Source organism: Lygodium microphyllum, chromosome 10, assembly GCF_053477565.2.
Source record: "Lygodium microphyllum isolate KBCC chromosome 10, Lygodium_microphyllum_v1.1.10, whole genome shotgun sequence".
In the NCBI taxonomy this organism is placed as follows: Eukaryota; Viridiplantae; Streptophyta; class Polypodiopsida; order Schizaeales; family Lygodiaceae; genus Lygodium; species Lygodium microphyllum.
In genome coordinates, this window is record NC_141144.1 from 37103932 (window position 1) to 37130329 (window position 26398).

General features: G+C 42.0%; 1 protein-coding gene across 2 annotated transcripts in view; it reads left to right on the forward strand.

Annotated features, from left to right (window-relative positions):
• LOC148029879 (Leucine-rich repeat family protein) overlaps positions 1 to 26398 on the forward strand; it is a 60491-nt gene that overhangs the window by 22967 nt on the left and 11126 nt on the right. Inside the window, exons 2-16 of one of the 2 annotated variants that reach the window (XM_087686189.1) lie at positions 12297 to 12598; positions 12685 to 12813; positions 12900 to 13107; positions 13211 to 13357; positions 13497 to 13571; positions 15207 to 15278; positions 15894 to 15965; positions 16082 to 16153; positions 17054 to 17125; positions 17336 to 17407; positions 22019 to 22087; positions 22959 to 23030; positions 23127 to 23270; positions 23612 to 23683; positions 23796 to 23942. In XM_087686189.1, the coding sequence (XP_087542315.1) occupies positions 12395 to 12598; positions 12685 to 12813; positions 12900 to 13107; positions 13211 to 13357; positions 13497 to 13571; positions 15207 to 15278; positions 15894 to 15965; positions 16082 to 16153; positions 17054 to 17125; positions 17336 to 17407; positions 22019 to 22087; positions 22959 to 23030; positions 23127 to 23270; positions 23612 to 23683; positions 23796 to 23942 (1627 nt within the window). In that variant the 5' untranslated portion in view covers positions 12297 to 12394. The remainder of the gene's footprint in view (positions 1 to 12296; positions 12599 to 12684; positions 12814 to 12899; positions 13108 to 13210; positions 13358 to 13496; positions 13572 to 15206; positions 15279 to 15893; positions 15966 to 16081; positions 16154 to 17053; positions 17126 to 17335; positions 17408 to 22018; positions 22088 to 22958; positions 23031 to 23126; positions 23271 to 23611; positions 23684 to 23795; positions 23943 to 26398) is intronic. The other variant, XM_087686190.1, reaches the window with a different exon arrangement.

The window sequence follows — 26398 nt, forward strand, 5'->3', positions numbered from 1 at the left end:
CACCATTGTCAGAGTGAAGACACTTAAGTGTCTTATCTGTTTGATTTTCAGCTAATGCCAAGAATTTTTCTAACTTATCAAGCACTTCATCCTTGCTACGAATAGGGTAAACCCATACTTTCTGTGTAGCTTAATCGACAAAGGTGACAAAATATTTATTTCCCCCTAAAAATAATCTTGGCATTTGACATACATCTGAATGTACTAACTCTAGAGGAGAAGATTTCAAAGAAAGAGACTTTTTGTGAGAAGTCTGTGCATGTTTTCCATAAATACAATGATCACAGTGCTCAAAATCAACATAACGAAGACAAGGCAAGTAACCCAAACGAGAAAGCACTTTGACTCATGTGTCCCAACCGGCCATGCCACAAAGAAACACTTGGCTGCTCGGTCACGGCAACATGGTCACGCACACTAGATACATGAAGTGGATACAACGTATCACTCTTGCAACCTCTGGCAATAACCCTAGATCCCTTACAGATCTTCCATTTTCCATTGCCAAAGGTGGTATGAAAACCATCATCATCTAGGTGTCCTGTGCTGATCAAGCTCTTCTTGAGCTGAGGTACATGCCGTACATGCTGAAGTGTAAAGACAGAGCCATGCTGAAACTGTAACTGTACACTACCAATACCTGCAATCTCACATGCATAGTTGTCCCCAAGATGGAAAACACCATGTCGATTCCCTGTATATGCGGAAAACCACTCACGATGAGGGGTGACATGAAAGGAAGCACCTGAATCAAGAATCGAGGTATGCATGTCATCATCTGTATCTGCAAGTAGAGCATGTGTATCAAAATGTGAAGAGACAAAGAGTACATCACTACCACAGTCACTGTCATGAGTGACTACATTCACCTCTTCAATTTTTACACTGCTTTTCTTAGGTTGATTGTCCTTCTTCTCTTCCTTGCAATCATTTGTCTTCTTGCCTTTTCCTTTCCCTTTCTTCCATTTGTAGCAGTCACATTTAAAGTGACCCTTCTTGCCACAATGATGGTATTCAACATCTTTGCCACGTGATTTACTGCGTTCCTTGCCATTATATTTGCCCTTTTGTTGTGATCTGCCCCTAGTATGCAAAGCACTGGAAGACTTGTTGGATACATTGTTTTGCCGATTCATTTCTTCCATAAGTAGAGCACTCTCTACATCAGCATACAAAAGGATCACATTAGAATTGCTCATGGCAGTCTTGAATGTATCCCAACTCTCTGGTAGAGTGCAAAGCAAGAAAGTAGCATTAAATTCCTCATCAATCATGAACTTCAAGGCAACCAGCTGGCTAAAAATGGTGTTAAACTCACTTAAGTGAGTAGACATTGCTGTACCTTCTTTCATACGCAAATCCATAAGCTTTTTCAGCCAATACACTTTACTTGCAGCGCTCTTCTATGCATACAGTTCTTCCAGTCTAGTCCATATAGCATATGCATAATCCAAACCTTCAATGTTGAAGAGCAAGGCATCAGAAATCGATAGCTCTATGGTTGAGCGTGCAAGCTCATTTAACTCATCCCAGTCGTCCTGATCCATGTCCACAGGCTTTGCCCCTTTAGTTTTGATCGGCTTTGCCTGCTTCTTTTGCAACAGGATATTGTAGCACTGTTTTTGCCACACTGCAAAATTATGTGCGCATTCAAGCTTCTTTATATGCATCAAATTACTGCTGTCATTGTTGCCAGCCATGGTTTTCAGCTCAAAAGTGACCAAAAAACCAGTAAATACAGGCCCAAATTGTCACCCAAGTGACCAAGGTACAAACAAGTACCAATCAGCAATAAATTACCACCCAGAAGTACAGATTTCAGATCTGTAATTCAGTTTTCAGAAGCACCAAACCAAGTGCTACGGCATTATCCAACTGATTTCAGCTGTTCCAAAGGGCATGTGTATCAGATTACATGAGAAATCCCAAAATTTCAGCTGCAATTTCTGTTGTACGTGTACCCACGGGCTTAAAATTTGACACGAATGGTCAAAAGGCCCAAAATTTTGTGCTCAAAAGCGTCAAACACATATCTGCATTTCCTTTGTCATGCATAGAACTGCCCAATTTTGCCAAAATAAAGCAATTTCAGCAAAACCCCCAAATTTCACCAATGGTTGATGTCCAAATTGCGCGGAATTCAACCTGCATGTACATAAAATGACCAAATGCTGCACAAATTTTGCCCAAATTGCAAAAGCCCCAAATTGCACGGGGTCCAACGTGCCTCAATGTTGAGAAATTGGGTTAATTTCAGCCCAATTTGTACATGTACATGAAAAGCCCCAAATATTGGGGACGAAATGTCACAAATTCTTGCAATTTCTGAGACAAATTTGCTTTTCCTTCTTCAAATTTCCCAAATCTGGAAAAAGCCCCAAATTTTTGGGCTAAATGTTGAGAAATTTCACTCAGATGAGCAAAATTTCAACAATTGGTGAAATCCCCAATTCAAATGCGTATAATGTCTGCAATTCTGACACAGATGCCTCAATTTTCCACAAACAGTGCTTAGTCTGGCAAAGCCTCAACTTTCTGGGCCAAAATTGCACAAAGTTGATGTTTTGTGCTTGCACATGCGAACCCCGGTTAGGGAAAGGAGCTTGAGAAAAACCTAAAAAAAAAGGTTTGAATGACTGGTACTAGGTGGTACCTACCCAAGGTTTTGGCCTAGACCAATATATTGACCGCTTATGTCAATGGTGACATTAGAGACTAGGTACTAATTAATTAATTAATACTAGTCTAAGGGTCAATAATTGCTGAGGGATACTTGGAAGTCAAATTGGCCTAACTAATTTAATTATTGATTGGTGAAATTAAAATTTTGGGCATTAGAATAATCATTAATTTTTTTTTAAAAATTAATATCTTGAAAATTAATTTAATAAGCTGAATAATGTAGAAAATCAAGATTAGAAGACTGCCACTTGCTAAACTTGTCTATTCAAGTAAAAAAAAGGTTTTTGGGAGACTAGTGGGAATCTATTCAAGCATTGTGAGAGAGGAGGAGGTTGCTATAGAGCAAGGAGATGCTGCTGATGTGATTTGTAGCCACTAGGGACCATTCCTACAGCAAGTGACCATAGTTCGGAGCCCTCGAGGAGTAGATGATAGTAGCTCAAGGTTCTTCTAGTGTTGGTGATGGCATACTGGAGGGGGCAGTAGTCTTTTTGGTGGTCCGAAGTTGTGGATGATAGCTTCCATGGTAGTTTGAGCAGGGTAGCATTAGTTTTCAGTATTTCTCACGATGAAACTCTAAATTTTTTTTTTCTATGTCATTTTCTCTCATCCCCTAGCCATCTCTCAAGCTATCTTAGCAAAATCTAGCCATTTGAGTAATTAGAGGTGGGATATTGGAAAATCTTTGCTGTAAACCCTAATTTACAATAGAAATTAGGGTTTGATAGCCACCTCGGGATGTGTGCTCAAAATTGAGGCCCTTGGACTTGAATTCTAGTAGCTAAAATCAAAGAATTTCGGAGAGATTTAAGAGATTAGCTAGGCAATATCAGATTTGGGATTATATGTCTTTCAAGGAGCAGGGTAAAGGCCAATTCCTAAGCGAACTAAGGGGAAAATTGGTTTGAAGGCTTGTTGGTTAGTTTTGATAGTAAGTGGCACTTAGATCAGTGGAGGAGGTCAAAGGATCTCAATTGTACTCCATCCATTTGCAATAAAAGTTTTAGAAATACTCCAAGGGGTGTCGGCTTTGGGGCCAACAGGCTGTCCATTGTCCAAGATTAAGTGGTAACCTTTGTATTTTCAGTTTATGTGAATTACTTGCTGTAATTAGTGTTAAATTAGGTTAGTACCACCCTATCCAAGGAGAAAGCTTTGTTTCATCAAGGATACACTCCACGCTGTAGAACCAAAGGGAGTAGTTTGCAACATGAAGTTAATCTTCTTTGGGGAGAGAAGGAAGCATTGGCATGTGAACAGGAGTCATCATGGCTATGGGAGGACTTGTAGTATGGGCCTTGCAAGAAACATGTAGAGAAGCACCGAGGAAAAGAGCATAGTTGTCAGGTACGAAAAGTACGGTACAGTACGATAAAATACGGTACCAAATGGTACCTTAAGATTTTATAAGGTATGGTACGATATTAGTACGAAAAGAAAAATTAACTTCATTATATTGAACTATAGATGATAGAATAGATATTTAAAGTCTAAATAGCAATGCTATTGGAGTATATAAGATGAATACTTGAGGGTAACTCGCCAAAACCTCTATGGCATATGCCGCATGCGCTACAACTTACAAGTACATACATAGGAGTGGATATATCATACATGAATGATCATACAAATAAGAGGCATGTATGCTTGAGAGAGAGAAGGTTGAGAGAAAGGGAGAGGCGAGAGAGAGAGAGAGAGAGATGAAATGACATGAGATGCTTTATTAACGTCTACAAGTGACTTATGAGACCAACAGTTACCAAACAAACCACCAAAGGTTTGTCAGAGTGCAGCGGTGCGGAAGCGTAGGACTGAGAGAGAGAGAACGCAGAGAGAGAAGGGAGAGAAAGAGACAGTGTACACTAAAGATCTGCTGTATAAAGAATGCTGAATACAAAGATATACACGGGCGCAGTGCGCTGGACTACGTGTCTCCACCTCAACGATGCGACCTGCTGTCCACCTCGAAGTCTGCTGCAGTCTGCACTGTCTGCTGTCTGAAATCTGCGAACAGAGACAGAGATCTGCACGGCACCGGTCTGTAATCTGCGACAGAGAATGAATGCCAGACTGCTGAAAACGTCAGCAATAAATAGGCGAAAATCTGCCTAGAATGGGGCGCCAAAATAGGGCGCAGCCTGATAAAAATCAGCTGCAGGCAGTCGGACTGCCACGTGGCAGTCCGACTGCACAGTCCGACTGTGCAGCTGGACTGTGCAGCTGCTGCCTGCCTGAAACCAGGCTATGATCTCTGACACCCCCTCTCAGAGCCTGGACAGGGCAGAAGCCTGAGGGATCTGGAATGTTGCCGAAGTAGAGCCTGAGGAAGCGCCTTCGTAAACAAACGCGCAAGATTATCCTCCGTCTTGCAATACTCCACAGTGATGGTCTCATCCAAAAGCTTTTCTCGGATGAAGTGGTACTGGATCTCAATGTGCTTCGTCCGGGCATGAAAAACAGGATTCCTCGCCAAGGCAATGCAACTCTCATTGTCACATCGCAGCAATGTAGGACGAGTCTGGGGGCACCCAAGCTCCTCCAACAATCTCCGAAGCCACACAACCTCGCATGTGGTGGAAGACGCGGCCCGATATTCCGCCTCAGTAGACGAAAGGGCTACCGTGGGCTGCTTCTTGCTACTCCAAGAAATAACACCTGCACCCAAAGTAAAGCAGTAACTTGTTGTAGACCGCCTGTGGTCCACGTCACCGGCCCAATCCGAGTCGCTCCAACCTGCAAGTACAAGATCTGACCCATCTGTCCCTGCGGGGTAATGAATCCCCAAATCAGACGTCCCCCTCAGATACCGAAGTATCCTCTGAGCAGCCTGCCAATGCACCGTCTCTTAGGTTCACTCATGAACCCAGCCAAGAGCCCAACAACAAAACATAGATCAACCCTCGTGTTGAGAAGCCAAAGCAAAGACCCTATCAACTGTCGATAGCGGGAAGCATCCGCCAAAGGAGAAGCTGAGTGGGAAGTGGCCTTCCAGTTCGGATCCATAGGAGTAGAGAGGGCCCGACAATCTTCCATCTCAAAAGACACCAAGAGCTCCTATACGTATCTCTGTTGGGAGAGAAAGATCCCCCTCTGAGACTGAAAAATCTCATGTCCTAAAAAGAAATGGAGTAGCCTCAAATCCGTCATCTCGAACGTCCGATGTAAAGCTGACTTTGTCTCCTGGACCTGCTGTGCATCATCACCTGTGACAATCAAATCATCAACATATAATACAAACAGCACACAATCATCCTCGGAAGTGTGAACATATAGCTGCGGATCGGCCTTGGACCGCCGATATCCCAACTGAGTCTGGAGGAACGAATCAATCTTCTCGTTCCAAGCTCGCGGGGCCTGCTTGAGACCATACAGGGCCTTCTTCAACCTGTAGACTTTCCCATCTGAAGAACCAAAGCCAGGAGGCTGCTCGACGTAGATCTCCTCCTTCAAATCACCATTCAGGAAGGCCGACTTCACATCCAGCTGATAAACAGGCCATCTCCTATGGCCAGCCAAAGCAAGAACAGCTCTAATGGTTGCCATACGAGCTATAGGGGCAAAGGTGTCATGACAGTCAATCCCTGGGCGCTGGGCAAAACCCTTAGCAACAAGGCGAGCCTTGTGCTTATCCAAAGTACCATCACTGAGATATTTGGTCTTGAAGACCCACTTGACTCCAATCACCTTCTTCTTCGGGGGGCGTGGCACAAGTGACCAAGTGCCATTCCTCTCAATAGCCTCCAACTCAGCTTCCATAGCTTTCTTCCATGGTGCGGACTGTAAAGCCTCCTTCACGGAGGTGGGCTCTCGATCCTGCATAACTCGGGACATCAAACAATAATTGGAGCACACAAGCTCCGAAGAATGCGCCTGGTGCCTCCGTGACCGCCGCGGACCATCCTGCGGTCCCCACTCCTCAGGAACCCCCTCGATCCCTGAATCACGGAGTGTGTCACGGGCCCAGCGAGGAGGAGGCCAAACCTCCCCTCGTCGTTCTCCATCAGTAGAAGACTCTGGAATGTCCACCGGTGGTAACTTCTCAGAAGGAGCCGGTGGAACAGTAGACTCTGTGTCAGAAACAGAATCATAATCAAACGGCACAGGCTCCAGTGGAACTGTAGAAGGAGCCAAACTCTCCCCTGGATCTCCAAGAACGGGATGCTCCTCATCCGTTGAAGAAGCCAGAACCTCCACAAACCGCACATCACGGCTAGTACATACATCCCGCTTGACGGGATCATAGAGTCGGTAGCCTTGGGACTGGGAGCTGTAGCCAACAAATACCTGTTTGCGGGAAGCCGCTTCGAATTTGTCACGGTGAGCTTTGGGAATGTGAACATAGGCATCACACCCAAAGACCCGAAAGTAAGAAACATCTGGCTTCGACCCAAAATACGCCTCAAATGGAGTCATCCCTTCCACGGCCGAAGTAGGAGATCGGTTAAGAATGTGGACTGCAGTAGCCACAGCCTCGGCCCACAGAACCTGGGGGGTCTGTCGGTGCTCCATCATGGTGCGCGCCATCTCGATCACACTACGGTTCTTCCGTTCGAGAATACCATTTTCTTGTGGAGTATTCGTATTGGCAAACTCCTGGTGAATTCCTCTATCTGCACAAAACCGAGCAAATTCATTAGAGACAAATTCACCTCCCTTGTCGGATCGCAAGGTCTTCATCTTCCGGCCTGATCGGTTTTCCTCAAAGAGAAGCCAATCCTTGAAGTGCGAGAAAGCTTCTGATTTTAGTGCCAAAAAGTAGGCCCATGTCATCCTGCTATAGTCATCCACGATCAGCATGAAGTACGAGCTCCCACGCAGGGACTCATTCCTCATAGGGCCACATAGATCCGTAGATACTAACTCCATTGGTGAAGTAGACCGCCGCGAAGCGGTGTGGGGAATGGCATCCCTATGCTGCTTCCCCTTTATGCAGGAGACACATGGCTGCTGGCTCACCACTATATCCGGCAACCCTCGAACAAGCTGTCCCCGTGACGCCTTCCGAAGATAGTCATAGTTCAGGTGACCAAACCTAGCATGCCATAATTCAGACTGTGACTGTGAGGTAAGAAGAATAGTAGAGAGGGCAGTGGAAGACTTCAGTTTGTAAATGCCGTTCTCCTCATATCCAGATGATAGAACCTTCCTCGATTCACGATCAAGGACTCGTACTGTAGAACTGTCAAACTCCACCAGAAGACCAAGGGAACAAATCTTATGGACTGAAAGGAGATGGTACCCCAATCCTGGTACATGCAAAACCTCTGAAGTATGGGTGCCACCTCGTCCATCCGGAATAAGCTGCATCTTACCCCGACCTGCAATAGAAACTGAAGAGCTGTCTCCAATGAGAACCTGCCCACGCGACGGGCGCAGCTGGGCAACACCATCTGATGAAGGAGTCATGTGCCGTGAGGCACCACTATCAATAATCCACTCTCGAGATTGGGAAGCCGCCATCGCAGCATCAGAAGCATTTGGTGAAGCGTCCTCAATGACAACTAGATGTAGAAATGCAGCTGATGAGGGTGCAGCCACCGCTCCAGAATCCTTGGTTTCCTTCTTCTTGGTGTCCTTCGAGTCTTTGTCAGGGCAATCCTTCTTCTAGTGGCCAGTCTTTCCACAAATATGGCATGTGGAACCTTTGTCCTTGTCCTTCTTGGACTTGTTATCCCCCTTCTTCTTCTTTTGGTCCTTCCCCTTCTTCTGAGAGGCTTGACCTGTCAATGCCTCCGTCTTGGAAGCATTCTGTCCCTTTAGCTGTTCCTCTTGGTCCAAGACCATAGGAACCAACTCTTCCCACCGAAGAGTAGACTCTCGCCCCGAAGCAATAAGGGCAGAGTAGAATGTACCGAATCGTGGCGGCAACTGGGACAAGAGTGTAATCGCCATGTCTTCGGAGGAGATTGGCTTCCCTGCATTCTGAACCTGCATCTGTAGCTGCCTTAGCTTGTTAATGTGTTCCCTTAGCGAAGAAGACTTATTGACGGACAAGGTCCGCATCTGTACCTCCAAAGAAACCCTCTTCATTAGGGTCATCCGATTGTACATTTGATCAAGCTCCAGCCATATCTCACGAGCTACCGTCAAGTGCTCGATGTGAGCGATCACGGCTGTAGTGCATGATAGAAAGAGAAAGGATCGAATCCTGGCATTCAGTTTGTCCCAATGAGACTGGGCCCTGGCCAACTCCGCACGAGCATCGGAAGAGAGTTTGGACTCATCTCTTACCGAAGGCCGGTCAATATCTTCCTGTACCAACTCCGCCAAATCATAGGACTCCAGAATGGCCAACATCATAACGCGCCATATGCGGTAGTTGTTGCCGTCGAGCTTCTGATCTGTAGGAAGAGCCGGTAGGACAGGCACCTTCCGGTCCATAATCGCCTGGAACTCCAGGTCCATCTCTGTAGACATCTTCACCTGCAATGCCTTCTCAAACGCAAAAGCAGCCCCCTCTGACTGAGTAGACTCAGCTTGCTAAGGCTCTTCAGCATCCCGAAGCTTCTTCACCCGCCGGAGGCGATGAAAAAGCAAAACCTGCACTTTTAGGTTGAAAACTCAAACTTTCTCCGCGTGAAACAGCAGTAAACAGCAGCAAATCCACCACCTGTACTCCTTTCCTGTGCGCCCACACTCGTTTCAGCCTTGTTCCAAGGCGCAGCCCTCCTGTCTGCCCTTAAACGCAAAAAACGCAAATTTGTGTCGCGATGGAAACTCCACTTCAGGTTAATTCTGCGCTCAGTCAGCCCTCAAACACTGCTCTGATACCATGTCAAAGTGCAGCGGTGCGGAAGCGTAGGACTGAGAGAGAGAGAACGCAGAGAGAGAAGGGAGAGAAAGAGACAGTGTACACTGAAGATCTGCTGTATAAAGAATGCTGAATACAAAGATATACACGGGCGCAGTGCGCTGGACTGCGTGTCTCCACCTCGACGATGCGACCTGCTGTCCACCTTGAAGTCTGCTGCAGTCTGCACTGTCTGCTGTCTGAAATCTGCGAACAGAGACAGAGATCTGCACGGCACCGGTCTGTAATCTGCGACAGAGAATGAATGCCAGACTGCTGAAAACGTCAGCAATAAATAGGCGAAAATCTGCCTAGAATGGGGCGCCAAAATAGGGCGCAGCCTGATAAAAATCAGCTGCAGGCAGTCGGACTGCCACGTGGCAGTCCGACTGCACAGTCCGACTGTGCAGCTGGACTGTGCAGCTGCTGCCTGCCTGAAACCAGGCTATGATCTCTGACAAGGTTTTGGTAAAAGATTTATGAATTTTGTTATGGTTTTGTTTGGCATTGCTAAGCCTAAAGTAGCTACTGATGGTACATTCACTAATTCGTGTACTCTCAGAAGGTACATTAGGCCAAGCTATCCTCTAGCCTAGTTTTATTAGCAATGTGTACTAATGCTTTGGGTTGGGTGGTGCAAAATGAGCTGTGAACAAATGTAAAATCAATAGGATTAAGCTTCTTGATGATTCTCAAATGGTGCTGAATTTATTTATTGATGACACTAACATATTGTGAAAAATGATGGGACATCAATTAGAAACGTTTGGAATTGCTTGAATACCTTATGTATGGCCTTTGGCTCTAGGATAAATCATAACAAAACATGTATGAGGAGTCTAATCAAGCTTCCACCCCCTTTCTTGGTTGATCGATCAAGGCTACAAAATCACCACCACCACCACCACCACAACAGTCAACAACCCAAACCACCACCAACAACAGCAGCCACACCCAACCAAAAAAAAAGAAAAGAAAATAAAAAAAAAGTGCTTGTTTTTTGGTACGAATTCGTACGGTATGGTACAGTACGAACCGTATAGTACGAACCAGTTCGTACTACGTACGAGTGCAACTATGGAAAAGAGGGGGAGGGGCAGGGGGAAGGGAGAAGGGTGCTTTGTTTTTCTGGACTTACCAGAGTGAGAACAAGGCTTTGAATGTTGATCTTTGCGCTGCTCTTTGTGATAGTCGCTGATGGGATCGCCTACCAAAGCAAAGATTGAACGGTCACCTCATTTGATTATTAAACTTGTCAAACTGGTACTCCATAACTCTTCAAATAGGCTTGCAAACATGCAAGACACTCCTATGTGGGGTTGGGCTGGCCAAACGGAGGGAAAATCAGCTATACCCTTTAAGAGAAATTGTAGATGCCCTATGCACTTTGTAGAAGGCCCAAACAAGGCAGAAAATCTGCTCCAAACAGCAAGCTGAGTGTGGTCTTCTCTTTGTACCTCCTTAGAGTCCTCACTCTGGCAATGCTACTATGTGGTGAGAGTGCTCAATGGAAGAGAACATGAACATGGAGAGAGAAGAGAAGAGAAAGACTGCAATGAAAGAAGAGAATGGAAGAAGAAAATCTGCAATGAACTCCAAGAGTGCTAAATACAAAGAGGACTGATCAGTCCCTGCACGCAGCCCAATGTGTCAGTGAGGGGAGGTTCTCTGTGTCTGTCAGACTCTTAATTGACAGCCAAGAGACGACATGCATGAATACATTGAGTGCTAACTGTATGGAGACTTATTAAGCGTCTTGGATCTGAGTGCTGGTTTTCTATCTGAGGGCTTCTTTCATTTCCACCCTAGTATTATGTTCTTGTATGGTCTTTGTCTTTCCCTTCAGGTACTGTTACTTGTTTGTAATTAAGAGTATTGAATCTTTGTGATGCAACCCTTACAGAGTCCCAAAGATTGCTGATCTTGTTGCCAACCAGACCATGTGCTGGACTAGGTTGGTGTGTTGTTGACCTATTTGAGGTAGCCCTTGTGGTTGGGCATCTACATGCATGGAAGCTTGTTGTATTGAGCATTATTGCAAGTTGCACACGTCTATGTACATCTTAATACTGTACCATAAAAATAAGAAAAATACAGCTTGAAGGTGATGTCTGTTTGTTTTTAGGTTTCACAATGAAACAGAGGGTTCCATTTAGAGACCGGTAATCAAACCTTGTATCTTGAGTAGTGTACTGAAATCATATTGAATAATTCTTAATACTTGTCAGAAGCTTGCTTTGTATCAAGAGTTGCAAAGTGTCATTCTAGGATTGTGAGAGACAAATCACTCACACTAACAACCTAGTATCTTTGCATGTCAGAACTGTGAGAGAAAAATCACTAATTCAAGGATGATTGTACGACTGAAGAACTGACCCTGCCCTGTTGGATGTCCGTGCCACAACCTAGTCTGTTTGCATGTCACATGTATTTAACTTGTGTGTGTGATAATTGTGCAAGATAGTGGGCAGTAATGGTATATTTCTGAGCTCTTGCAATAGTTTCAGCTTTTGCACAGCTCTCAGTTGTTGGTGTTGATCTAATTAGATATGCTGCATGTCTTTAGTCTTCCTTGTATGAAGACCTGGCTGCATTATTTGTTTTGGTTTTCTAAAGCAAGAGTGTATTTGTTTGGTCCCTGATAAGTGATGAAAACAGTTCTTGTAACATGGCCTTACGCTGTGTCTTTCCTGCACATGATAAATCCTTCGGATGGGCCTATGAGTTGTTATATGTGGTAGTTAGATGTCAGCCTTCAAGCTGGCCAGGAAAATTTTACAGGTCAAGAAAAGCACGGAGTTTATTATTTTTATCCATTTTACAGGTTTCTTTAAGTAGTTTGTTGGCTAGGATCGAGGCTTCCTATATATTCCTTCCTGGAAGAATTATTCATCTTGACACAGCTTTTACAACGCATCGATCATGGGCGGGACTTGTTCTCGTAAGAGGAATCAGCAAGAAAACGATGGAGATGAGGCTCACAGGGTTGGTCCATCAAGGTCAAACAGAAATATGAGTCTTAGATGGCCTCATAAGCCATTTATCAGTCATATTGTGGACTCACAAGAGAAACCTTATGCTCGAATTCCTTCTCTATTACACTTGACAATTTTGGCTATCTGCAAGGTGAGCTGAGGTTTTTTATAGTAAAGAAAAAATGTATGGAATATGCTCTTTTATTCATTCTCTCAATGCATGGTCCTGTGCTGCAGAGAATAGAAGATTATGGTCCTCTTTGCGATCTTCCAAGAGACTTGAGTCAACAGGTTCTCAATGAATTGATTCGCAGTCATTCCCTCAATGGATGTGTTTTTAAAGCCTTTGAGAATTGTGGAATTCAGGTGACTCACTAATTTTCAGGCTTCACCATTTGTGTGATGGCATCTTTTGTTTGGACTCACTCACTGCTTTTCTTTTTGTCAATCAGGATGTGCTTTTGGGTGACTATCCAGGTGTTGAAGACTGCTGGCTTGAAGTGATTGGATCTCAAGGTCTCTCTCTTTTGGCAGTGGATATATCCAGTTCTATCATTACTGATGGAGGACTAGCACATATCCGGCAGTGTGCGAACTTGCAGAACTTGAATTTGAATTATTGCGAGAATATCTCCGAAACAGGCTTGGACTGTTTGTCAGGTGGGATTATCAGTTATTTTTATGCGAGTGACTTTGGTGACGAGCTATAGATGTTATGTTGTCTTTGAATCTGACATTAGAATTGACTCTGATAATTGTCCAGGCTTCAGGAATTTAACGAGTTTAAGTTTTAAACGGAGCAATGCCATAACTGCAGCCAGCATGCACCACTTGGCAGAGCTTGTAAATCTGAAGGATTTGGACTTGGAGAGGTGTCCAAAAATACATGGTGGACTATCTCATATAAAAGGTTGATAAATCTTCTTGAGTTGCTTAGTAGTTCACTGGCTTTTCCCAAACAGTCTTGCTGCTATTCATTAGCTGGCCTGATTCACAGAGTTCAGACCTCTGTGTGTCATGACTTTTGTGACATGCTGTGTTTTTAATAGGCCTGACTAAATTGGAACGGCTGAATATTGGATGGTGCAACTGCATAAAGAATTACGATATCAAATCTATATCTGGTACTTTTTTAAAATTTTATTTCTTTTTGAGGCTAGTTTGAAATCCACTTTTTAGTTGAGAAGATATAACAAATTGGTTAATAAGTTTTGTTTTTAAACAAAATGACTTGCTTTGCTGTTTTTTTTTACTCGTTTGGAACATTTGGTTTTTTCTGTCTGCAAGGTGATTTTTTGTTGCCTTCATGTGTGTGATACCTCCAGGCCTGATTGCCTTGCTGGTTGGCTGCCCTGCCCACCTGGCCTGTCAGGCTGATGCTGCTGTGTTCTAGTCTGACTGCCTGCATGGTGCAGCCTAGGCACCTACATGCAATCCACCACATGGCTTGCCACCTCTGTGTGATTCTTGGCCCTTACCATGTTGGATTGTCCATGCTCTATCCACATTTTATCACACTTGTTTGGTCGTCTGTATTTTAATCAACGTAAGGTATTGGAGCTTATCTTGGTGGTGATGAGGAAGGGATCTCTGGACTTTTGCCTCCTATTATCATTCGGTCCATGATTTGACAGCTACCTTCAGTCCTGAGGGGTCCTCAATACTGTTAGGATTGTCTTGAGAGCTCCTCTTCTATACTTTGCCATTTCTGAGGGTCACCTATTTTATTGCTTCTTTGAGAAGGCAACTGGGTTTCCTAGCTACTTTAAACTACAATGTCTGAGTATCAAAAAGTGATGATGAACATACAGCAGTTGACTGTCATATAAACTTTCTTGGTATGCCCATCTCATGTAACCCACAAAAGTGGAGTATTTTTGGAGCAATGTGAAAAGAATTTCAAAAGTCTTCCAAGAAAGAAAATAGTACACCTTTTTCTCTAGTATACCCCTGTACTCCTTTGTGTATGAGAAGTGAATTGAGCTTGTAATGTGCCTTGCTGTATGGATTTGTAACGTGAACAAATGAAGGACTAGGAGATCAATCAAAGTACAAATTAAGTTACTACTAGTCTACCTAAAACACACACCACCCCCCCAACCACCACAAGGCATCATACTCCTGGTAGATTTCGTGTCATGCAAAGGAAAGTACAAATTAAGTTACTACTAGTCTACCTAAAACACACACCACCCCCCCAACCACCACAAGGCATCACACTCCCGGTAGATGTCGTGTCATGCAAAGGGCATTTCTGGCTGTCTTATAAAATGGGCTACTGTGCAGCAAGGCCAAGACCTGGATGCAGGAGCAATAAATACTGTATCTCCAAGCTATCCACCCAGGCATTGTACAATGGCTTAGCCTTCTGGTAAAGGCAGGGTAGCTTTAGTAGATATCTTCCAATTTATTGAAATCTTGTATTTTGGTTGGTCTGTGACATAGTGTGTTTTTACACTGCAAATATCTGGAGATTGGGCTTTGGAACATACCTGTGAACATGTGGGTTTTGTTACTTTTAGGAAGCTTGCTGTTTTGCATATCAAACAGCAACATGGAAGGTGTTGCTGTATTCAATGATATATGCCATATTTTGTTATGAAACTCTTTGGAGATTACACATTAGAATGAACTTGTTAACATTTGGGTTTCATTTGTTTAAAGGCACTATGCGGTTTTCTATTTTTTCATGTCAAAAGAAATTGAGGATTTTGTATTTTCCACGCTTATGTTTGTGAGGATGACTTCTTTGGATGCAGGATTGGTGAATTTGCGAGAGTTACAGATCTCACGTAGTAAAGTTACAGATGCTGGGGTTGCATTTCTTACAGGTACTGTGGCATAATGTTGACTTTTTATCAGTGGGTGCACTGCAAAATAATCCTAGCTTTGCTTGAAATTACCTTTGATGCTATTGGTTTGACATGCTTTTTCTGCTGATCATATTTACTGCATACTAGGGGCCCTATTGCTAAGCAGATTCATTGCACCACAAATCCTCAAGACCTGCCTGCATGCTTTTTCCTTTTCATTACCCTTTTCAAAAAGGCAAAAGAAAAAAATTTGAGACTGAGAGGCACACTTGTCACTAGCACAGTTGATGTTATGAAGGAAAGTTCAAAAGTATTGGAGCAACAAAAATCAGGCAAAATGAGAGGCACATTGTCACTCATGTTGCCCATATGACAGGAGGCATTCTTGTCACTAGTGTTACCCATACGGTAACGGCACCGGACCATCTGTTGCTTCATGTGCACTCTTCCACATAATTAAACTTGAGGAAGTTGTGAAAGCAGCAGCCCAAATAAAATTCCTTTTATGTGCTCCCCTATGAAGTTATTAGATTTCCCTTCTAAAAAAGTATGAATGCATGCTCTTTTTAGAGTTACAATCTTACTATATTTGAATGTAGATAGTTGATACTACTGACATTTTGAAATTCACAGGCTTAAAGAAGCTGTGCGTGCTCCATATGGAGGGATGCCAAGTGACACTGGCATGCATGGAAACTATTTCAGGTTTTTGACCCTCAGTTTTCTGTTCGTAAGTCTGTATATGGCATGTTTGCATCTGAGAATGGAAATAATGATTTGTTAACAAGTAGTGGCTATGGCTGATAATTGTCATCATCCAGGCTTAACCTCATTGACTACTCTGGACATTAAGGCCTGTGGTTTACCTGATCAAGGCTGTGAAAAGATCAAAGGTATACCAAAGAGTGCTCTATTTGGCTTACTCTGTAATTATTATTGTTAATATAGGTTGGAAATTCTTTTTAGGTGTTATCTTTTCTGCCTTAGTTCACTTATTTTTATTCTGTGGCCCGATGCAAAACCAGTTTGTAGATTACTTCTTCTAAGTGAAGCCAGGTTTGTGGAGGTGGCTGCTGATGTCTTGTTATTTCTTTTATTTTAATTTTAGTTGTCTGTCCACAGTGATTCTAGAATGGGAAGCACTACCTGCCAATGTCTTCTTATTCCTTTTATTGTAATGTCAGTGGATTGTCCAGACTCCATAAGATCATAAAGTATTAGAAAACAGTCATAGGACTTGATCATTCCCTACCTTTATTCTCCCTCTGCAGAGACTCAAAGCTTCTATTCCATATAGTTGTCATGAAGCCTTTTGGAAAGGCAATAAAGCATCTCAATCTTGGGATCAGTTTGGGGAACCTGCTTTAACCCTCTTCCAAACCCACATCCATCTGAAACTGCTTATAATTATCCATCCCTTCAGGATTGACTTATCCAATCATCCATCCTGCATCCCAAACTGAAGCCTGAGTCTTCTGAGTTTTCTAAGCTATTGTAAACTGTTGTAGAGACCTGCTTGACCTCCTTGACCTGTCAGTTAGGGTTAATATGAAACAGTAAACCGTTTCTGTGTAGGATTTCAATTTGTCTTGTAATACAGTGGCATCAAAGAGAACCCACGATATGCGAACAAGTGCTGATAATGCAATTGGCATTGAATCATCCTGTCTACTTTGAAGACATGCACGAATTTAGTTGCTTATAGTTTTCAGCCATAGTAATAAGACGTGTCTCTCCTTATTTGTTGTATTATCAATGTCTGGGTTAATAGTAATTCTTGATTTTCTTTGCAGAACTAACTAGCTTGCAGAGCTTGAATCTTGCTTACAATGACATAACGGATGAAGGGTTGGTTTACTTGAAAGGTATGCTTCATAGAAGGGTGTGTCTTTAGAGATGGAAGAAAACTTAACAGGGGATCAGAAGCTTGTCTATGTGTGAATTATACAGAATGGGATTGCTTAGGTTGTGTTTGGCCTACTGCAGTTTGTATAACTGTTCACTGTTGCTAAAGGAGCTATGTGTTTGTCGGCTGCTTACAAACAGACTGAATGATAGAAGGTTTGTTTCCATAGGATTGATAAACCTGGAGGAACTAATCTTGGACTCTTGTAAGATTGGTGACAACAGTTTGGAACATCTGAAAGGTACATTCCTTGTTAAGTTGAGTAACAAGCTGTGTGTTTCTAAGTTTGAGGTTGTGTATGCACACAACGAAAAATGTATTTGATAGTCTTATTCTGAGAAGGGTGGATATCAAAGTCAACAGAGAGAAAAATATCACAAAGCCTCGAATGACTCCTTTGGCTTACTTTCTTACCCTAGCCTCTGAAATTTTTGCTATGTGGAGGTTGCTATCACCGTCAGGAAGTCAGTCTGTGGGCATTTGAGGAAATCCACAGACCCTTGACTTTGATTTTGATAATTGATGGGGCTGTCTCAGAGAATGAGGCATCTGAATAAAAGAAAGAGTAAAATTCCATGCAGAGTTTATTAAAATTTTGGAGGGAAACTAATGGATTAGCCTTACTTTTTTTGAGATGAGAGAGAGAGATAATCAAGAGACTGTTGGAAGTGGATGCAGTGATGGAAGTGTGGAAAACTGCTGTAACAGACTGCTGAACACAAGAGACAAAGGAGAAAGAGAAAGAGAAACACTGCAAAAGAAAAGAATACTGCACAAAGAACTAAGAAGCGAATAGATACTCGGGAAATGGAATCCATATACCTAGATATGAGATAGTGTAGAACCAATGTGAGTTATTGATTGTGAAGACACTGGCACTTGCTCCTCTCCCTCCACCAAAACTTGTCAGATGATGAATGACACATGATGCATAATGACTGTGGAGGAGGAGGTTGAATAAATAGGCAAAAATAATGCCATGAATGATGTCAGGTTGGCCAGCAATAAATGCCATAAACACCATCAAAATGACAAATTACAAATGCCTAAAATATCTAGAATGTGCCCAGCCCTCTTTGGCATGCACAAACTTAGCCATGAACTAACATATCTGCTAACACCCTCTCTCAGATCATGGGTGATTTGATACAATAGAATATACAATGATAATGGCCCATCATAGTACATACAACAAGGACCACCAGAGAAGAACCATGGATACTTAAGCAGTGGGTGTGCAAGACACTGCCAAGGTGCCTCTTGGAGAACCCGATGTCAATGTTGATCGTATCAACGCGCTTGAAATTAGAGAAGTAAAGCAACGCTCAATATATATCAAGAATGTGTTGCAATAGCATAGAAGACCATCTTGTCAAAAGTATCTCTGAACATATGTGACTAGGGTTTCCTTGCCTTTGGCCAAGCCAAAGTGTCCCGTCATGTGAACTCAGACTAGGAGCCAAACATGCTCTTTGTCGATGAACCAGCTCATCATGAATCTGGATGTCAATCCCAACTCTAGGATTTGAACTTGTCAGACTTTGGTCGATGTATTAGGAAAATCCCTCTTGGGAATCTATGCACTTGTATACCTGTATAGATGAGGCTTTCTGGTCCCATCTCACCACCCTCTCACACTTTCTCTTTGGCACTAGAGAGTTGTGAGGGATGACCGCATCACTTGTACTAGCAACCTAGAAGCGAGGCCCTTGGAGCCATCGCCGGGGCCACATAGTTGGAGCCTAGACTTGGACCTTGAGAGGAGGAAGACTCACCAAGAGAGTCGTCACCCTTCGTCACCATTCACTCCCACTCTTGCTGTAAAGCTAGCAATGTCTTGTAGTCCTTCCGGAGGTGTTCCTTCTTACCACAATAATAGCATTGAGACTTCTTCTTCCTCTATCGTATGGCACCCCTCTTTGAAACTGGAATATATGAAGCACCAAGTGATAGCATCCTAATAGTAATCTGAAGTTGAATATAGCAAGTCTCCAACATAACACTTGTAGAGGAGGAAATAATGTTTGCATGTTGACCATCAGGAGGAGATGTTGGATGAGCCATGAGGAAGGAGATACCGAGAAGATGAAGAAAGACAAGGGATCTTCAGGGAGAAAAGTATGCCCAAAATACAGACTCACAAGGATTGTGCGAGTTCAAAGTAGTAAAGAAAGCACAGAGAGAAAAGATCAACGGTAACTAGGGCGTAGTGATGAGAACATGACAACCGGATGCACATGAACCCTATCTAAAGCTGAGTAGTGTAGCATAGAAGGAAAATACAGACCAAACACAGCCAATAAGCAGCCTGTAACATGTCACCCAACTGTGCACAGAAACAAAAAGCAAAACATAGAGACTGATCAATAAAATGCAGGTAGGAATGGCACTAAATGCAGTCGGCTTGCAGGAAAACAGGTCACCTCAGCCAGCAGCCACCAAAATGCTGATGTAGGAGGAGCAAAAACAGGCCATCAGCCGTGAAACAGCCCCAGAAAACTATAAAAACCCAAATGGCAGACTGCAAAATGCTGAGAAATAGCAGAAAAACAGGCTTAAAATTTGTGGCAAATGGTCGACTAGGCTGCAAATCAGGTGCAGCATTCAGAAACAGGTCCAATCAGTAGATGAAAAGTCAAAACTCAGACCTGGAAAAGTGTAAAACAGCTGTAGGAACAATGATCTTGCAATCTGATACCATGTCAGAAGTGAATGCAGACATGGGAAGTGTGGAAAAATGCTGTAATAGAGTGCTGAACACAGGAGACAAAGGAAAGAGAGAGAAACATTGCAAATGAAAAGAACACTGCACAAAGAACTCAGAAGCAAAGAGTCACTTAGGAAATGGAATGCCTATACCAAGATATGAGACGGTACAAAACCAATGTGAGTCCCCGGTTGTGAAGGGCCAAGGCACTCACACCTGCTCCTCTCCCTCCACCAGAACATCTCAAATGATGAATAACAGATGATATGTAATGACCATGGAGGAGGAGCTTGAATAAATAGGCAAAAATAATGCCATAAATGATGCCATGTTGGCCAACATTAAATGCTGGTCGACCAGTAATAAATGCCATAAACACCATCAAAGCGACGAATAAAAAATGCCTAAAATATCTAGAATGTGCCCAGCCCTCTTTGGCATGCATAGACTCAGCCATGAACTGACATATTTGCTAACAGAGACATGTAGCAGCCCTTGACTTTGACTCTGATCATTCGTTGGGCTGTCTTAGGGAATAAGGCATTTGAATAAAAGAAAGAATAAAATGCCATGCAAAGTTTCGTAAAATTTTGAAGAGAAACCAACGGATCAGCTAGTCTTTTTTCATTTGATGAGAGAGAGAAATCATCAAGAGACAAGTAATGTTCAATTATTTTAGGTGTTCCATTTGGATGGATGGAACTTTGCCTAGAGCCAAAGGATTGGGGCATTTATCTTTGTTCCTAGTGCACTACAGAAAAAATTGGACAATAGAATTTTTTTTTCGAAGATTACCAATATCATTTAGTAGCTTTTTTAAATTTATGAAATCATGATACAGTAGCTCTTGAAATATGCAAATTGGTAATCAAAGGTCTCAAATGCTAGTGTATCGAGTTGAAGGCAAGCATCTCATAGCATTCATATAGAGCAATTCAAGAGCCTGGGTAGAATATCAACTTTTGCCTGAATCATGACATGGTAAGCAACAATTCAATGGGGGGTATATCGAGAGAACGTCTCAACATGAGATGAATGTGGCCTACATGTGTACTGTTTGTGATGCATACTGTTGAGGCACTATTCTCAAGGTTGATGAAATTAGTTTGTGACTAGTATAGAAGGGGAAAAAGCTTTCATTTTTTGACCTGCTGCAATGCCTTTCTAAACAAGCCAAAAGATGTCTATGCAGCAGCTTGGCTTGAGATCCTTTCTTCATCTTGAGCCTTGTGCACTTTTTGGACCATCCTATTGCAAAGAAAGTGATTTCCTCGTAGTTTTGTTGCAAGATCCCTCTTTTTGCAATGTGAACATTGTAGGCATCATGGGGATTGTAGAGACAGTTAACTAAGTGAATGCTTTGCGAATTTGAACTTAATTGCTAGCGGTCATTTCTAGGGTTTGGTAGGTTGAAGTCTTAAAATGGATGTTTGAATACTGAGAGTTTGTTTTAGTCTAATAGTGAAGGTGACAAAGGCATTGAACACTTGTTGCGGATCAATTGTGTTGTGAGAAGTTGCTGAAAATTCAGCCATTTATATCTAATTTGGAGCATCCTCAATGATCTAAAGATATATTGAAATGAATGCTCTGTGAATTCGGGCTTAATTGCTAGCTGTCATTTCTAGGGTTTGGCAAGGTGATGTCTTTATATGGACGTCTGAATAGAGAGAGTTGGTTTGAGTCTAGCAATGAAGGTGACAAAAGCATTGAACACTTGCGGATCAGTTGTTTTGTGAGAAGCTTTTGAAGATCCAGCCATTTGTACCTAATTTGGAGTAAGACGTTTGAATAGCCAAAGTTGGTTTAAGCCCAACAATGAAGGCGACAAAGGCATCAAACACTTGTGGATTAGTTGTGTCATGCCATTTGTATATAATTTGGGGTATTCTCAATGATCTAAAGAAATATTGAAATGAATGCTTTGCAAAATTGAGCTTGATTGTTGACTGTCATTTCTAGGGTTTGGTAGGCTGAAGTCTTTAGATGGATGCTAAATGAAGGTGACAAAGGCATTGAACACTCGCAGATCAGTTGTGTGAAAAAACCAGCCATTTGTATCTAATTTGGAGCATTTGCAATAATCTATAGAAATATTGAAACAAATGCTCTGTGAAATTAAGCTTAATTGCTGGCTGTTTCTAGGGTTTGGTAGGTTGAAGTCTTCGGATGGATGTTTGAATAGCCAGAGTTGGTTTGAGTCCAACAATGAAGGTGATGAAGGCATTGAACCCTTCTTGATCAGTTGTGTCATGAGAAACTGCTGAAAATCCAGCCATTTGTATCTATTTCAGAGCATTATCAATAATCTAAAGAAATAGTGAACGGAGTGCTAGGCTTTGGGATCAATTAATGTCACGTGTGGTGTAGGAGCACTTCTAGTTGTGTGGAATTAAGTTACTGAAATTTACTATCATGCAGAATTAAGTGTTCGCTTAAATGTGGCTTACTGCCCTTGATGCCTGAAAGCTGGTTTCATTGGTTGCAAATATTTCTTGAAGAGCCAATAACTAATGGCTTCTATTCTTTGATTCTGATTGTCAGACATTGTCCAAGAGACTATTGGGAGAATCTAGCCTGTCATGTTCGACATTGTTAAGGAGACTGACCTCAAGAGATACCATTATAGATGTATCAAGTTCCCTTTATCATAACCCTATCCTGGATCCTTTAGGACAGTAGGAGCTCTTGCATGCAGAGACGACTCTGTTTTTTTTTTTGGGTGGTTCATTTCGTTTACCCACAATGAGAGTTGAGATGTTTTGATCAATTGTGTTCCCTTTTTGATCTCATGAGAGAGATATGCACATATACATATATGTTTGTCTGTGTGTGGTACCTCTTATTGGCTATTAGGGTTGTACATCCAGAGCAATCTAGCATGCTTTTATCAGTTTCAGTCCTTTAGCTTTTCCTTACGTAATGTTTCTTTTCTTTTACCTAGGTGTTTTTTCTATTGGAATCATGGCACTGTACTTGTTGGGTCTCATTGGCAACTTTGGCCTCTCTAAAGCCATTAATATAATGTGTATGTGTGTTTTATTGCCTAGCTTGCTAATTGGACTTTGGCATATAATGAATGCAGGTTTGGCCAATTTGAGATGTTTAGATCTTTCAGATTCTCTAATCAGCAGTAATGGACTTCGTCATATATCTGGTGATCATTTGACCCTCTTTAAACCCTCTTTTTTTTGGTGTCCTTGAAAAGGTGAATTCAAATATATTTCTCTTTGACTTCAAGCTTATTTTGCAGGTTTGAAGAAGCTCAAAGCCCTGAATCTGTCTTTTACCAATGTAAGTGATAGTGGTCTGGCTAGAATAGCAGGGCTGACTTCACTTACTTCACTCAATCTTGACACACGACATGTAACAGACATGGGACTTTACGCTCTTACCAGTACGTTGTTTCATTTTATCCACATTTAGACATTTGGTCCAATTGCTTTCAACTGCTTTAGCACCCTCCAGAGAGTTGTTAAAGTGGTTAATTTCCTTGTGTTTATGATACTGGGTTTTTAATATTTCACCATTGTCTGTTGCAGTAAACTAAATAAAAACAGTCTGTTAAAGTATATTCATCTCTATGAAATATTTGCTGAAACCCTTTGGACAAAATTAGAATTGTTGTATAGCAGCTCAAACATTATCTGGCAAAGTATCTGTTTGTACTTTTTTAGTTTCAAAAGTTTGGTTAGAAGTTGCAACTGATCAGGCTTTGAATGTGTTTTGGCTCTTTAGGTTTGACTAATCTCAAGCACTTGGATCTTTTTGGAGCAAAGATAACAGATAGCGGCACATCTTGCTTGAAGCGTATTCTTCTAGTCTGCTGCATATTTTAAAATATTGTTTGTTTTTCAACAGCATCTGGTGTCAGTTCAAACACATTGCATGTACTATAGATCTGACCTGAGTTCTATTTCAGATTTCAAGAAGCTACAGTCTCTAGAGATATGCGGAGGTGGGATAACGGATGCTGGCGTGAAAAACATGAGAGACCTTACAGCCATGACCTCGCTTAACTTGTCACAAAATTGCCAACTTACAGATCGTGCACTTGAGTTTCTCGGTGGTGAGTTTGATTGATGATTGTTTTTTAAAACTTGATTCTGAGTGATGATAAACAGTGTTCCAAACGACCTGATATTTTCAGAACACTTTAGTCCAGTTGAACAAGCAGAATTCTAACAAACATTAGATAATGGTGCATAATGTAAGGTAGCTCAAGAAATCTTCATAGGTTACCTACAAAGAGATGCAAGGATCTTAGTAGATCTGTTGCAGTTGAGTATGTTGCTCTTGTTGAGTCCTTTCCTCATCGTATGAATGGTATGCTGGTGAAGTTGCCTGAAATGGCAGTTTAATATGCTTGCTTGGTTGATTGTATGTCTGTGAAGTTTCCTGGGATGGCAATTTTGTATGTTTGTTTGGATGAAAAGCAAGCAAGGCCTAAGTAGCTTGAGTTGGTGGTCATTAGGAACTAAGACAATGGGAGCCTTGACATTGTATAACCAGCAGTCCGAGTAGACTATTCACTTGCAAATATGCTGTTTAAGACCTTGGAAGAGGTGGTATGTTTGCTGTGGTGAGGACAGTGTTGTAATAGTGATGCAGTCCTGGTTGCCCAGTCGTCATCACCCTTACCTCTGGCCATTTTATTTGATCTTCCTCTCCTGCAAGTCATGTAGGTGATACTGGTGACAGTCTAATCCTTCCTATAAAAACTCTGCCTGCCATGTCAACTGAAAGCCAAATGGGTCAATCGAAGATGAGAGACTACTACTGGCACATGTCAGAAACTATCTTGAAACTTAAAACTGTTTCCAAGGTGGCTTTCAGTTGGGGATGACTGAATACAAGGTGACAATGACCTCCAGTTTCTGCATCCTGATATACAAAACCAGGATGTACTGGCAGTTGAACATTGGGCTCCCCAGTCCTTGTTATTTTGATGGCAGCCATACAATCTATTTCTTCATCAGTTCTGAAAGAAGGCCTCATGATTAAGTCTAATATGTAAAATGCTCTTTGTAATGTATCAAATATTTCTTTAACACTAATAGCACTCATGATATCTCCTCCCATATGGTAGAAACAAGTCCAATCATGCTATAGCCTTGTGGGTTGGTTTCATACATGGTATTGGATACTATCAACTTTTAATCCTACCTTTTGGGTTGACCAATGCTCTTTTAACTTGCCAACAAAGGGTAAACTATTTGTATTGTTCGTGTTTGGGAAGTGGATAGTCTCCTTCCCTGATGACATGCTTATATATAGTAAGTTGTTGGAGGACCATGTTAATCACTTGCGTATCATTTTACATCTCTTAAAACAAGAGCACTTATTTGCGAAGCTATCCTAGTGCAAGTTTTTTTGCAAGGAGCAATTTTACCTTAGACATGTTATGTCAGCTGATGGCATTAGGATTGATCTTGAAAAGGTGAGGAGTAGTACTCAATTGGTCTATTCTTTTGATTGCCCTATTTTTTGGACCTTTAGGAATGTGAAATCATTTTTGGGTTTCATTAGTTTTTTTGGGAAGCTTATTAAGAACTATACTAAAATTGTTGAACCCTTGACCAGTTTGTTGGAGGCTATTTGAAGCAAGAAGCACATTAGTCCACTTGTTTGGATTAGTGAGCTTGATTAATATTTTCAAACATCTAAGTGTCTACGATGTTGTAGGTTTTTGATCCAAATAAACCTTGTAAGGTTCATATGGATGCTAGTGACTATGCCAAAGGGCTGCCCCCATTGCATTTTAGAGCCATAAGTTTATTGATACCTAGACATGCCTTATAGAAAGACGGCCAAACCATTGTGTTCGAGAGTCATAAGCTCATGGATGTTGACACCCGTTACACGTAAGAAGAGAAGGAACAGTTGGTCGTGCTTAAATTTTGGCATAATTATTTTTATAACGCCCAATTCATTACATGGATTGACCACCACTTGCGGAAATTTCTCTGGGATCAGCTTGATTCAGCTAGGAGATTTTCCTTTGGGAGTCAATCAAGTTCCTTATTACGTGCTTGAGGATCTTTAAATTACAAAGGCAGATGCCATCTTATTTTAACACATTTGACCCATTGCATTGGAGAGCTGTAGGCTTACTAATGCTCAGGACATACCTTATATCAAGATGGCTGACCTATTGTGTTCGAGAGCTGTAACCTCATCGATGCCTAGAGACGTTAGATCATAGAAGAGAAGGAACTCATGGTAGTCATCCATGCATTTAAACTTTGGCATTGTTATTTTTATGATGTTTGATTTATTTTATGGAGTGATTGGCACTTGATGAAACTTTTGTGCAATCAACCTGATTCAACTAAGAGAGTTTTTTTTCCCTCTCCTTTATTCTTTTGGGTTCCCTTGGGAGTCAAAAAGTGCCTTTCAATCTTCTTGAGAACCTTACAATTAATATAGATAGCTTCTGCAATTGAATTCATCATTGAGAAGACAATGGCATGGGTTGGTTAGTATTAGGAAATGAAGAACTAAAACTGAGCATGAAGGTGGATA